Genomic DNA, 15484 nt, shown 5'->3' with positions numbered 1-15484 from the left:
TATACACCGGTGGGACACTAGTGAAGGATGATAGGTGAGGATGAAGTAGGTCAGTTAGCCCATCGTGACGAATTCAACAAGAATTGTTCATGATGGTTTCCAGGGGGAACCAGGTGTACGTCGACCTAATAAGGCATACTGCTAGCAATGGGGCTGTCAAACTCCATTGCTAACAATTCCTTTCCCCCTTATTGTTTGAGTTAGGTAAAACTATGTGATGAGACGCAGGTTGAATGAGAGAACATAACCTCAATAGATAAGCGCCCTTATCGCTTTATTTACATTCAGAAATGAATTGTTTTCTTAAACGATTATATTTACCTACCGTTGGTTATGTTATTTACATAATTCCTATGTTTATCTGTTCTTGAAGAAGCATTTAATTATATGCTACAAAAACAGACATAGTTATATTAGTAATAGATAATTATCTATATATGTACATGATTTACTATTAGAGTAGGTAAATCAAGACGAATTAAATTTCTAATACATTTAAGTCAAAATGATTATAAATTTAATCTATAATTGTCCATAAATCTACTGTTTTATGAACAAACATAAACTCGTACGGGTAAATGCAGTGTAGGACGACCCCCCACTAGATGGAGTGACGACCTGAAATCATTCATTGCAGAGAGTCAGTGGATGCAGATGGATCAGGACCGTTCTTTATAGCAGTCTATGGGGGAGGCTTATGACCAGAAGTGGACGGATAATGGCTGAAATGATGATGATGATGATAAATTCAATTTTGCGAAATTATTTAATTAATAATATATTAGATTAAGAGAAATGTCTCCTCAGAATCGGTCACATTGTAATTTAAAAAAAGTTTTCATTTTTTATTCGGTATACGGAAAATAAAATGTGTTTATTTACTTTTTGTTTGTTTTTTTTTTTCAGGTACCTTCCAAGACATAGTGCCGTGTATTCTACCATTCTACCATATTTATGGTTTGATTGTGACTTTGACCGGCCATTTGTGTACTGGGTGCAAGTTAATAACAGTGCCAAATTTTTCCGCTAGATTGTTTATGAATTTATTGAAGGCGAATGAAGTCAGTTTACTTTACATTGTCCCGCCCATTGGTAAGAAAATAGAGGAATTATTTAATAGCTTTTACCTGATAATATGAATCATTATTATATTGATGAAGTCGCGATGATAGCATGGCATATCCCGAAGGATAAGCAAACTGTAGTGGCAATGGGCTGGTCACATAGCTTGAAGAACCTCCAACAGATTGAGAAGAAAGATTCTTCAGTGGCGACTCCGTACGGATAAACATAGTGGACGATGACTCTTTTTTTTTTTTTTTCTGAATGTGTTTGCTGTTGGCCGTGTGTGGCCTTTACAGCTTCACCGGACGCGAATGCAGGGGCGAGTGCTGATGGCACTCCAAGCCCGCGAGAGGGGAGCGACAGAGGTGTCGACTCTTTCTTATGGACTGCGGTGTGTGTGTGCGCCTAAGGGCGCCAGAGTGGCTCGGCCTCGGCTTAGGCCACCGCACTTCGACCCCCGTCGAGGGACGGCGAAGGGTCGGTACGTCTGGGTGGGTGAGATTGCGACGCGGTTGTTATGCGCTCGGGCGCAAACCTGATCGCGCGCGGACCGTGTGTCGCGAGGGTTCTTCGCCCCCGCCGGCGGGGGCGGTGTGTGCGATGTGTGGGTGTGTTTGTAGGGGCTCTTGTCGAGGGTTCCGCGGTAGGTAGGGAGGGAGACGCGTTTGCCGTCGTAGTTGGATCATCGGGGTCCAAGAGTGCGTGCCTCGGGCGACGACGTTTTGGAGCGACGTTCTCTATGGGGGGTTTGTATTTGACCGCTCTTACTATGAGCGGATTTGAATGGGACTCGGCTGAGGCAAAGTAGCGTCGAGACGCTTGCTTCATAAATTGCCTTATAGTGGGTATTTTGAGGTCGCGGTGTAGATCCACGTTGCGCACGTACCACGGGGCGCCCGTGGCTCGTCGCAGAAATTTATTTTGCACCACCTGAAGGGGGTGAAGTAATGAAGGAAGGGCGTGGGCGAAGACGACACTAGCGTACGTCATCACCGGTCTTATACATGCTTTATAGAGCGTCAGCTTTGCGTTAAGCGACAATTGGCTGCGCTTGTTAATAAAGGGATGGAGGCGTCCCAGTATAAAATTGGCCAGGCCTCGGACGCGCTTAAGATGAGATGCGAAACTCAACTTGGAATCTAGTGTCACGCCTAGGTATTTGGCTTCATTCGTCCAGGGGACGGGCGTGCCAAACAGCTGAATAGAGGCGGGAAGGGATGGTTTTCTTTTGGCCGTGAAAAGCACGGCGGCGCTTTTATCTGGGTTGACTTCGATGCGCCATTTTCTGAACCAGTAGGCCAGCTCGTCCACCGCCCGTTGAAGCCTGTTGGCTGCACAGGCGGCCGACGTGCTGTCCACATATAGGGCTGTATCATCAGCAAAGAGGGCGATTTGCACTCGGGGCTGACGCGGGATGTCGTTGGTGTACAACGAGAAGAGGGTGGGGAGAGGACAGCGCCTTGAGGGACGCCGGCTCTAATCGGTCGTGCGCTGGAACGCACTCCATTGACGCGATAGCGATATGACCTATTGGACAAGAAGGCTCGTATGATGTGCACGAGCCTGTCTGGCACTCCCATCTTGTGCAGTTTGAAAATCAAGCCGCTGTGCCAGACTTTGTCAAAGGCCTTCGCTACGTCGAGAAACAGGGCACATGTGACCCCGTTGGATTTCAGGTGTCGGGCGTTGAGGACGTGTTCTACTACACGATGTACTTGATGAACAGCTGAGTGCTTGGCTCTAAAGCCGAACTGCTCATCGATCAGGATGCCTTTGGACTGTAGCCAGTCTTTCAGGCGTGCGAGTATTAGCTTCTCATACAGCTTCCCCAGCGAGCTGAGGAGACTGATGGGGCGAAAACTGGTGGGAAGGGACTTATCTTTCCCAGGTTTGGGAAAGCCTACGACATCGGCTTCTTTCCAAGCATCTGGAAAGATGGCATTGGTAATTGCCGCATTGAAGATCGCTACTAGAAGTAGCAGAATGGTTTCTGGCAGACTCTTAAGGAGTCTGTTGGAGATACCGTCGGCACCGGGTGCCTTTCGGTTGGGGGTTCCTTTGATGAGTGTTCGCACCTCATCCAGTGTAACGGGGGGGAGTGACTCTACTGGAGGGATCGACAGGATTCGCTCCACCTCGGATTCTACCTTCTCTAGATGATCATCGGGCACCGGAAGGGTACTCGGCATGCATTGGGCCTCTAGGCTGTCTGCTAGGCATTCAGCCTTTTCTTCATCAAATAAGGCCGGACTGTTGTTTGTTCGGACTAAGGGCGGAAGGTCGGAGTAACACTGGTCTGTTTTGAGGGTTTTGGCTACTCGCCAGTACGCGGTATGGCAGGGGGTGAGTTCTTTGGTGAACTTATCCCATCTGTCTCGCCGAAGTTCCGCTATGCGACTCTTTACTTCGCGCTGTAAATCTCGCAGGCGGGTTCGGTTCTCTTCTGAGGGATAGCGGTCATACGCTCGTGTGGCTGCATTCTTAGTGCGCAGCAGAGCCCTTACATCATCAGGCAGGTTCCATCTACGGTCGCCCGTATCCGGAACCTCCCTGGAGCAGTCCTTGACTGCCGACTGCAGGTGCTCTGTTAGCGCGTCAATGGCTGTAGTCGTCTCCTCGATAGATTCGACTACGTCCGGGATGCGGTCCAGTACCGGAGAGTTAGTCGACTCGAGGACTTTCTCGAGCCGGCTCCAGTCCGTGACCGTTTTAAATTGAGGCGCCCCGTCTGCAGGTGGGCCTAGCGAGAATGTGACGGGGCGGTGGTCGGAGATGAGTTCGGCATGGACCTCCATAGAACTCAGCCTTAAGGCTACGTTCTTTAGTAGGGCCATGTCGAGGATGGAGGGCTGATGAGCAGTGTTTGCCGGATAGTGCGTGAAGTGCACTGGGGGAAGGATGTCGAAACCCATGGAGAGCGAAAGGCGTTCCAGGGTGAGACCGTTTGGGTTCGGATAAGCACAGCTCCAAAGGCTGTGCTTGCAATTTAGATCTCCGGCAATAATTACCGAATCCCCCAGGTCCATGAGAGCTTGGAGGTCGGCCCGGAGTAGCTTTTTGGAGGGAGAGAGATATGCCGATGCTATATAGATCGGTCGGTGGTCTGTCATCGCGAGGAGGCATATCGAGGCTTCCATGTTTACGAGCGGAGGCGTGTCGATCGGAATGCACTGAAGGGACCTTCGGTAATAAATTAACGTACCGCCGCCGCGACTGATGCGGTCATTGCGTACGATATTGTAGTTTGCGATTCTTGGACCGCGTGTTGAAGGCTTGAGGAAGGTCTCCTGTAGTAGGAGAACGTCCACCTGATGGACGGTGAGAAACTCACGGACTTCGTCTCTTTGCCCTTGTAGTCCGTTAGCGTTGAAAAACGCTAACTTAACGGACCGAGGTTTGCATCTTTTCGCCCTTAGATCCATAATTAATTGTTAAAATTGAGGATGGCGACTAGTACGCCGATGTGCTCGCAGACGGCTGCGAGTCTTTCTTGTGGGTCGTTGACTGACCTTAATTTGGAGGCCAGGGCCGTAATCTCGCCAGCGTCGATGGAGCTGGCGAGTTTCGCTACCAGTGCGAAGTCGGCTGCGAAGCTTGAGCCTATGTTCGTTCCAGTTTGCGGGGCGGGGCGCGGAGGAGCGGGCGATGCCACAATCTTGGCAAGCGTGGGAGCGGTTGCAGATGGCATGGTGGGTGAGGGGGTCGCCTTGACGACCGGAGGTCGCACCCAAGCATTTTTTGGCGGGGGAGGTGGTGCAGCTGAGGGCTGCGGGATAGTAGGGGGCGCGGGGCGTGCTGCGCGGGGTGCCTGAGCCTTTGTGGCTTTTGCGGAGGCCTTGTTTTGGCCGGGACGGGGAGCGCGGGGACATCCGCGGTAGTTAGCTGTGTGGCCCTGTGTGCCACAGAGTACACAGCTAGGTGGGGTCGGGGTGCCACTCACGCGAGTGCATTGCTTGGTGCCGTGGTCTCCCAGGCACTTGACGCAACGTTCGCGCGCGTAGCAGTTTCGGGCGGAGTGCCCATAATTTTGGCAGCGGTGGCACTGCCCGGGGTAGGTCCGCTTATTTGGCGGTTCTACTGATAGGCCTGAGATCAGGCAGACACTTCGGATGTTGAAGATAGATTTCCCCTCTGGGGAGAGATCTAGTACCACTAGTACCATGTCTAGTGGCGTTTTGGCCCTGCTGCGGTACATCCTGTGTACCTCGTGGACGGGGTAGTTTTGTGAGCGGATATCTGCAAGGATGTCCTGGCAGTCCAGCTCCTTAGGGACGCCGCGTATTACTACGCGCAGTCGTTTCTCCTCCTCGAGGGCATAAGTGTGGTAACCCACACTGTTTGTCCTGAGGAAGGAAGTTAACTGGCGATGATCCGTCGATGTGGGAACCACTACTCTGATTCCTAGTGAGGTTACCCTTGCATGGGTAAAGGATATGCGCTTTTCCTTCAGCGCAGCTGACACCCTGTTCCAGGCTGTCTTGTCCTGGATGATTATAGGAGGAGGAGGCCTCACTTTCCCCGCGTGATCGCGGTCGGTTTTATCGGCGTTAGCCGGAACGGGTGCGCCATCGTTGGCACGTTGGGTTTTAGGCGGGGGAAGATCGCGCGCCCGCTTCGCGCGTTTGGTGCGCTTGGCACCCACAATTTGAAATTCCTCTTCCGAGGAGGAGGCAGTGTCGGAGGAGTCGCCTGTTTCGGCGACGACGTTGGGAGCGTCTAGCTCCATTTCCGTTTCAGAGGAGGGGCGGTTGGGAGCAACCTCCTGTGGGGACATCGGCTCCGGGGTACTCACTAGGTGGTCCCCGGGGGAAGGTGGGTTTGAGGACAGCTCGTCGTTGGCCTCCTGAAGGGAGGCCGCCGGCGAGGCAGGGGCGTCGTCATGTATCACATGTGCGCCCCTGCGCTCATCGAAAAATGCCTTTAAGAGGCCAGGACATTTGGCCTTTAAAAAGGCCACGAATTGTGGAATGTCATCCTGGGACAGCGACATGTTGTCCCAGGAAACACTCCTCTTATAAATTAGCAATGCACCCGACTCTTAAGTCGGGTGCCAATACCTAAAAATAATTTAAATTTATAATACGGACAATGCGCTACTATAAAAGTGGACACAAAAAATAAGCCGCTACAAGCCGCGTATATAAGGGCCTGTTGGGACCTGTCCAGGTATGAGTCGCCCTTTATACAAGGATTAGTCACCGGCCGGGCGACGGTTACCCGGCCGCTTTGTGTACAGTTAACCGCCCCGCCGAGTACGGCGGGGGGGGGTGTGCCTATTGTTAATGTAACAATGGAATGTAGTCACCGGAGTGACTTGTGTACCTGTTGCCGATACTTGGCCGGGGTGTCGAAGGCGGCGCGGGTCGCCGGGGAGGAGAGTGCTGGTCTCTGGCACCGGCTCCGGAGCTGGTGCGCTGCGCTTATGGCGCAGTACACCACCCTAACACTTGTTAGTCCGATGCACTAGAGTTCACAACACTACACAATTGTCACTTGTAACTGTTCACATGCACTCACTGCACTCGCGACGCGACGAGGTGGCAGCGCGTGCCGTGTACGCGAACGGACGGCCGTTAAAAAGCGCGCGAAACTAAGGCGACGAACGAGAACCTCGTGCCCAAGTTGTTCTCTACTTTTCTTCGTGTCCGACGTGTTTGCGTATCCGCTGACTCCGTGCAACAAGGCAGCGCTACACAACGGAGTATTGATGCCAGTAGTGACGCGTGCGTCACCAAAGGCTATCGAATGAGCAATGAAATTCTGGACGATGACTCCTAAAACCAAGAAATTATATAGAAAGAATGATAAAATAAAAACTGTAAATCATATGGTTGCCTCCTTTCTTCTTATGCAAATATAATTAGTAAAAAGAGGATGAAAAATACACCATCGGTTGTTATTTTTCTCAATTCATAGCAGGCTAATGTGTAGAAAATGTTTGATATGTCAATTATTTATTAATAACAAATTTTACATTACTAGATTATATATTTGACACAGTTTATGTAGAAAGTATACAAGCAGGTTGTATTTGAATTTGGTAGGGTTATACGGCCGTATACATTTTCTACATATATACACCAGCCTGCTATGAATTGAGAAAAATAGCAGCTGATGGTGTATCTGTCGTCCTCTTTTAACTAATTATATTTGCATAAGAAGGAAGGAGGCAACTATATGATTTACAGTTTTTATTTTATCATTCCTTTTATGTAATACCTTTTTCTTAGGATGACTCCCCCGAAACGAATGTGAGAGAACCAAAGAACGTCTCATTTAATATATTATAGATATATTATTAAAATTATAAATCTTTTTATGTTATTTTTTGTATGTATAACGTTTATTATATAAAAATTCCAGCGATTCTCCTTGGCAAACACCCTGAAGTTACAGGGGAGCACTTTAGAAATGTCAGATACATATTATGTGGCGCTGCGCCGCTTGCCGCCACTGACGCTCAAGCGATACTTGATAAAAGCAATGTAAGTAAGAATTAACAGATTTTTTTAGGAAACTGGAATGTATACAAGTTTCCCTGTATATTGCCATGTGGTCCCGGCATAGAATAGGTCACCCCTTCCTATCCCGTAGGTGTCGTAAGAGGTGGCTAAGGGAGGACGAGGGATGGGCGGAAGCGCTCCTTTTAATATATCTCCAAAGCCTAACTGCGGTTGCCAATCCGCCTGCCAAGAATGAAAAGGCAGGCCAGTTAGCCCATCGTGATCAATTCACCTGGATTTCAGCACGAGGGTTTCCAGGGAGCCACATTGAGGTCGATCTGGTTGGGCATATTACTAGCAATGGGACTGGTAATCCGTATTATTAACAAGCCCTCCCCCCAGCACGATGTTTTTTTTTAATGGATGATAATGGAATGGTAACCCCGCCTGCGCTATCGGTATACACTGTCGGGGCACCAGTGAGGGATGATAGATGAGGATGAAGTAGGTCAGTTAGCCCACCGTGATGAATCTAATAATAAATCAATCACGATGGTTTCCATGGGGGAACCGCGTGGAGGTTGGTCTCCGATATTAATAGTACAGAGTCTCCCTCTGGTGTTTTTCAGAACAGACTCCAGTTCAAGCAAGGCTATGGCGCGACGGAGACGACGTCGATAGCTACCACAACATTTAAAAATGTTGACAATGTTGATTATGACGCGTGCGGGACAGCGATGGCGGGTGTCACCCTGAAGTTTGTCGATCCACAGACTGGCAACCCTGTGCCTGTCGGCGAAGTAAGTATTCTGTTAGGAAAATAAAAAAAAAGATAAAAAGAATATATTTGTCGTTGGCTTTGGTAAAGAACGAAGGCGAATTGCCATTTTTTTATGCAACTTAGAAAGACAAATATAAGCTGACGGCCCATCTGATGGAAAGTGGTAACCGTCGCCTATAGACATGAGCAGCACCATGGACATAGCAGAGTATATGTTTCGTCTATGATACCCCCCCCCCCCCCCATGCGTTGTCATTCCTGAGGGCTCGGGTTTTATTCCTCTGTACCCTGTAAATCCACTGCCATATCCCACCTTTCAAACCGAAACACAGCCATGCAAACACAACTGTTTCACGGTAAAAACACGAATTTGCATGCCTGTTTATTTTTAATGGGTGTTGATGGAATGGCACTATTGAGTGAGGATAAGTGAGGATGAAGTTAGGTCATTTATCATGAAAAATACATCAAAAATTAATCAACATGGTCGACCTAACTCATTTTCCTTGTGCTACATACATTTATCTATTTTCACGCATTCAAAAATATTCAGAAAAGATCGTTTTCTAGATAGATAGATAGATAAATAATTTATTTGCATTACTTACAGTACATAAACAACAATAGACATAAATGTACAGTGAAAAAAGATAAAAAAATACATATATAAAAAATTTAAAAAAAAAAAAAACAAAATGCATTGAACAACAATTTTTCGTACGTGTGCCACAGTAATACAAAATGGTCACAACTCAACTTATTGCTTTGAGCTAAAAAGAGCAAAACACTGGAATAACAATAGACATAAAGTACAGTGAAAAAAGATAAAAAAATACATATACAAAAAATAAAAATAAAATGCATAAGTAACAATTCTTCACACACACAGCCACCGTTATACAAAATGGTCACAATTCAGCTTATTGCTTTGCCCTAAAAAGAGCAAAACACTGGAGTCAAGTCCGAGACTTCTTTTATTTACGAAATAACTGTTTATATGTAACTTCATTTGTTTTACAAGTATTTTTTATAACTTCCACAGCCTGGTGAGATATACATAAAGGCGCCGGTGGTGATGAAACGGTATTACAAAAACGAGCAGGCGACCAGGGAGAGCATGACAGAAGACGGCTTCTTCAAAACTGGTGACTTTGGACGGTACAAGCCCGACGCGGGTCTGATCATTACTGATAGGATAAAGGAACTCATTAAAGTAAGTTACAGACAATATTAATCACTTAAACATTTATGACTAGCTTCTAAAGTACTTTTTAGACTAGCTTCTAGTTGTCGTGTGTGTCCTGGTATACGCTTGAAGGGTATGGTAGTCGTAGTGTGTGTGTGGTGGGAAGGAGAAGGGATATTGTTAGAAATGCGAACATTGCTAACAATATATCCTGTCAGGTCGACTTTGACTTGGTCCCTCCTGGAACCATCTTGCTAAATTACAGCTGCATTTATCACGATGGGATCACTGACCTGCCATCTGCCTCGCTAGTGTATACCGTTAGCGCAGGCAGGGTTATAATTCCATTATCATTAATTAAATACAGAGTATCACAGTGTTTTCTGTGATGTCCATACTGCTGTTCATGTCTATAGCGACGGTTACCATTTACCATCAGGGGAACGGTTAGGGGCGGAAGAGTAAGACTTTGATACTTAATGTAGGTGGGCCAAATATGATACGTTTTATGCTTGGTCTTTTGTGACCAAAAAAGTCGGTTTTAAAAATGGATTAGAAATATTCTGAAAAAAAAAAAAACAAATTTGCGAGGTGCGTAGACACTCAGACTGCGAGGCCATTCATTGGTGGCGGAGATCCACATTGCCGCTTCTGACTTTGCGACATTATCTTGTTTACCATTTTGAGTAGGTATCGTAAAAAATATCTCACGTTGATGTAAACAGTAGATGTTTACAAAATTTCATTAAAATCTGCTGAATTGTTTCCGAGATAAGCGTGAACAAACATCGTTTTATATTCGTTATAAGCTAAGATTGTATGAACTTGTTAAAACTTAGGGGGAGCAGTGACTTTAGTAACAAGGATTAGCAAACCTATTGCTAGTAATATATTCTATCAGGTCGACCTCTACGGGGTTCCCCCTGGAAACTATCATGTTTGATTCATTATTGATTTCGTCACGATGGATCAATTGATCTGCTTCATCTCCACCTATTATCCTTCACTGATGCTTCGCCAGTGTATACTGATAGCGCAGGCGGGGTTACTATTCCATTATTTTCCATGTTCTGTTGAGAGTTAACAAAACAGCGGGTCTACCATGAAATGAAATTCCGAAATTTCGGACTCAATTTCGTATTTTTGTTTATACCAATTTTTGTTTATAAAATCGGATCAATAAATAGAGTTTAACATTTCGTTCGTCATACATCCTATCATAAAAGTCCAAAGGAACAATATTTTAACATTTTTAATATTTCCAAATGGGATGTATTATGTAATTTTAACATCAAATTTGTGTTTCGTTTGGCTTCGAAATTTCGAAAAACATTCCCCCAGGCTCCTCTTCCACTGGCATTGACTCTGCTCAACGGTGTCATGAGCCAGTATCCGGACTTGGATATATTGACTTGTAAACTTGTCGAGTTTCGCAACATAATAATACATTATTTAAAAAATGTCCAATAAATAAATGTTATTATGTTTATATATATTGTGATTGCTAAGGGAGCGAATTGGGAAACTGTCAAGCTCCCTTAGTTGGTAAATATAAATAAATTAATAATTTATCGACCATTAAAAAAACTTAGTTAAAACTAAATATAACAACGCCTGGTTGAATAAATTTGATAATTTTACGCTAAGAAATTTGCCTTTTGACTTTAAAAGGAGATTCCCAATTTGACTATGGTGTGTGTTAAATAATGTTCGCATATCTTGGTGTCAGTTTTAATGCTATAATCATGGGTTTTTTTTATTGGATGTAAATGGTATGGTAGCCCCGCCTGCGCTAACGGGATACGTTGGCGGAGCACCAGTGAAGGGCGATAGATGAGAATGAAAACAGGCCAGTTAGCCCATCATGATCAGGAATTAACCATGATAGTGTCGACCTGGATGAGTATATTGCTAACAATGGGATTCTCAGTCTCCATTAATAACAATCCCTTTCCCCCCAAGTAGATGGAGTTGTAATTCCATTTTTATTTCAAAAAATATTTCCTATCAGGGTAGGAGATTGTCGTGTGGTCCTGGTATAGAATAGGCCACCCCTTCTTTTTCCGTAGGTGTCGTAAAAGCCGACTAAGAGAGGGCGAGGAATGGCAGCAGCGTTTCTCTTAAAACATCTCTAAAGCCTGACTGCGGTTGCCAATCCACCTGCCAAGTGGGGCAATATTTATAAATGTATTATGTAATTTATTAGGACAATAAAATTTACCAGAGGGAGACTTTGTACAAAAGTCGATTGCTTGGGTACCTCTGACCCATTCGTGTTTCAACCGTGAAGCAGTTGTGTTTGCATGGCTGTGTTTCGGTTTGAAGGGTGGAATATGGTGTGAATTTACTAGGTACAGAGGAATAACACCTGAGTCCTCAGGAATGGCAACGCATGGGGAGTATCATGAGGGAAACAGTATACTCTGTTATGTCCATGGTACTGCTCACGTCTATAGGCGACGGTTACCACTTTCCATCAGGTAAGCCGTCAGCTTGTTTGCCATTCTAAGTTGTCAAAAAAAAGTACAATAAAGAATATTGAATAATTATTAATACATTTTATTTGTCTCTGATCAGGTAAAAGGTTTACAAGTCGCTCCAGCTGAACTGGAGAGTCTTCTGCGTTCCCACCCTGCCGTGGCTGACGCGGCGGTTATCGGCGTACCGCACGACTTCTATGGGGAAGTGCCAAAGGCCTTGGTGATACCACGGCGGGACACCAAGGTGACAACAGAGGAACTGCAAAATTTCGTCGCCAGCAAAGTGGCGCCTTTCAAGCGGATTGAAGAAGTGGTATTTGTCGATAACATCCCTAAAACCAGTTCAGGAAAGATATTGAGGAAGGACTTAAAGAAGATATATTCGTAGAGTTGTTTTGTGGAGAAACTAATAATAGATTGATAAATCCATTACTAGCTTTCACCCGCAGTTTTATTCGCGTAATTGGGATATGTTGAACGGGATGAAAAGTAGCCTCTGTCCTTTACCATCCCTATTATATATGACGTTTCATATTGGAATTAGAAAATCTGAACACTTATTGAATTAAGTTTTTATCTTAGATTATATAGGTAGAGCATTGAGTGTCAATAAAGGAACAAAATTTGATTAGCTAATTTGACGTTTGGCTTATTTTTTTTTAAAACCAAAATAAAACGTGTTTTTTTTTCGTGTTGCACGTAATCGGAGTAAAAATTTTCCAGATTAGAATGTTTTTTTTTTACATTGATACTGGGAACTATGTTTTTCTGATACAATATATACTTATGGTATGTATTACTTATAAATATACATATTTTAACTTAAAATTACAATATAATTCCTCCTATATATTGAGTAATAGATATGCATTATGGTAACCCTATTTATTCATACACACAAATAAAAAAAATTACCAGTTCTTGGTGAAACATTTGTATGGAGGCACTCTATCTATATAATCTAAGGTTTTGTCTGTTACACGCATTTTTCGTAGACAGAATTTTTTTGTGTTTTTTTTTTTTTTAAATGATGAATTAATGACTAATTGTGTGTTTAGGATTTAGAATGAATATCTTTTATTAGAGTAGTACAATGAATGTTGGAGGCTACAACCCAGAACATTAAATCCCAAGTTGACTAGGAAAAAATAAATTATCTATATTTATTGAATTTGACCCAGAATCGAACCTTTTGTATGAAGTTTCACATTTGAAAAATATCAAATGACACGTTACTTACGGGCTATCTCCAAAAATTAGGTTAAGAGAAGAATTTGTCATAAAAATCAGTCTTAATTGACACTAGAATGAATTTAAAGAGAAATTGTGAAAATTGACTTACGGTGAACTAGTTGTAACTCGCGGCTTTGCTCGCGTCGACTAGGATAAAAGATTAGCCAATGTGTTCGTTTAAATTTCATTTATTTTTATATATTTATATAATTAGTAAGATAGTAAGATGTGTGATATAAATAAATACATATAACGAAGTAACGAAATACGGACGAATTTTTTTTTAATAAAAATCGGCAAGTGTTCACTAAAGTAAATGGTTTAATAAATTTAGAATATTTGTAAAGGGTTATTTTATGTAATTATGTGTTTTTTTTTTATATAATTGGAATAAATATGACAAGAAAAATATGTGTTTTTGTTTGTATATTATCAAATATCATCATGTAGTTCAAGAATAAATATAGACTTAAAATTAATAGCAAGAAAACTAAAATAATGACAACAGCTAAAGCTAAACCTCAACAAAACAATCCTATAAAAATTAACAATACTCAATTAGAACAGGCAAATACATTTAAATATTTGGGCAGTTTAATCACAAGTGATTCCAGATGTACTCCGGATGTAGTCGCGAGAATAGCTATGGCTAAACAAGTCTTCAATAACAAAAACGCCCTTTACAGGCTAATAAAACAAAAGATATTAGAAAGCAGCTTATCAAGACCTATCTGGATCAAGATATATCTGGAGTACCAGAGGGAGACTTTGTACAAAAGTCGATTGCTTGGGTACCTCTGTCCCTTCGTGTTTCATACGTGAAGCAGTTGTGTTTGCATAGCTGTGTTTCGGTTTGAAGGGTGGGATATGGCGTGAATTTACTGGGTACAGAGGAATAACACCTGATTCCTCAGGAATGGCAACGCATGGGGGGTATCATGGACGAAACAGTATACTCTGTTATGTCCATGGTACTGCTCATGTCTATAGGCGATGGTTACCACTTTCCATCAGGTGGGCCGTAAGCTTGTTTGCCATTCTAAGTTGTATAAAAAAAAATCTTCACTTGTTATCACTCACTGGTGCCCCGACAATATGTACTGTTTACGCAGGTGGGGTTGGGACCAAATACAAAATATATTTATTTATATACCCAAACCTGTATTCCGCTAGCGCAGGCAGGGTTACCATTTCATTTTCACCATAAAGCAAGATATACACGTTGACTTTTTTAATGGATCATAATGGAATGGTAACTCCACCCGCGTTAAGGGTATAAGCTGGTAAGATACCATTGAGATGATAGATACGTTAGGATGGAAGGGGTTCATCGAGACGAATTCCACAATAATTATCTACGATAGTTTCCAGGGGGGACCGCGTGGAGGTTAACCTGACAGGGTAGATTAGACTCCATTGCTAATAATTCCTTTTTACCTGACTTTACTAGGTTCCATCTTACGGAGTTACATTCAAAAGCCTTCAGTTGTTTTTGCGTGAAAGAGTAACTAACATTCTCAGAGACTATATACAGAGTAGTTGTTCAATTTTATTTCTTCCAGCTTTTTAGATGGGCTATTAATAATATAAACTGCTGGCACGCTCAATAGTTAGCTTATAAAAGGAGGTTATTGCGTTATATTACTATGTTGGCTAGACTTCTTGGCATAAGGCTTTGTTTCGAGTTTTTCTTTTCTTTATATCCGTTTTATGAAGATACGACCAACGTACGTGACTAGTTCTCACCTAATCATATCTCACTCTAGCTGTTAGTAATGCGGACTACCTGTGTCGTTACTAGCAACATACTCTGTCAGGTCGATCTCCACGTGGTACCCTTTGAAAACCATCGTGTTGAATTCCAACATTTTTTGTTAAATTTGTCACCGATGGGCTAACTGACCTGCTTCATCCTCACCTGTCATTCTTCACTGGTGCCCCGCCAGTGTATACCGATAGCGCAAGTGGGGTTACCATTCCATTATCACCCATTAAAAAAAAACTCGAAATTACTATATTTGATGTGTCCATGCTAGTAGTTTTTTTGTATTGACGCACACTTGTATTTATTTGCTGTAATAATAAATAAAGAGTACACTTTGCAAGTATTTTATAGGTGAAAAAAAAGGAGAAAAAAAAAACTATTAAAACTTTATTTTTCTTCGCAGTGGATTTTTTGCTAAATGATGATGTTCGTCTAATAATGTAGCCACATCCGAACAACATTCATTTTGCATATTAAATTTGACTGTCAAGACGGCAGATAATGTTTTTACAAAAAGTTGCGACTTCTCAC

General features: G+C 43.4%; 1 protein-coding gene across 3 annotated transcripts in view; it reads left to right on the top strand.

Annotated features, from left to right (window-relative positions):
- LOC113522143 (uncharacterized) overlaps window positions 1-13472 on the top strand; it is a 39674-nt gene extending 26202 nt beyond the window's left edge. For all 3 annotated transcript variants that reach the window (XM_052893655.1, XM_052893654.1, XM_052893656.1), the window contains 5 exons: window positions 907-1092; window positions 7429-7550; window positions 8138-8308; window positions 9332-9502; window positions 12053-13472. In XM_052893655.1, coding sequence (XP_052749615.1) covers window positions 907-1092; window positions 7429-7550; window positions 8138-8308; window positions 9332-9502; window positions 12053-12343 — 941 coding nt within the window. In that variant the 3' untranslated portion in view covers window positions 12344-13472. The remainder of the gene's footprint in view (window positions 1-906; window positions 1093-7428; window positions 7551-8137; window positions 8309-9331; window positions 9503-12052) is intronic.
- The last annotated feature ends 2012 nt before the right edge of the window (window positions 13473-15484 follow it).

Source organism: Galleria mellonella, unplaced genomic scaffold, assembly GCF_026898425.1.
Source record: "Galleria mellonella isolate WM207_F2 unplaced genomic scaffold, CSIRO_AGI_GalMel_v1 utg182, whole genome shotgun sequence".
NCBI classification, from domain to species: Eukaryota; Metazoa; Arthropoda; class Insecta; order Lepidoptera; family Pyralidae; genus Galleria; species Galleria mellonella.
The sequence above is the reverse complement of the archived record's forward strand: the minus strand, read 5'-3'. Positions and strand labels throughout refer to the sequence as shown.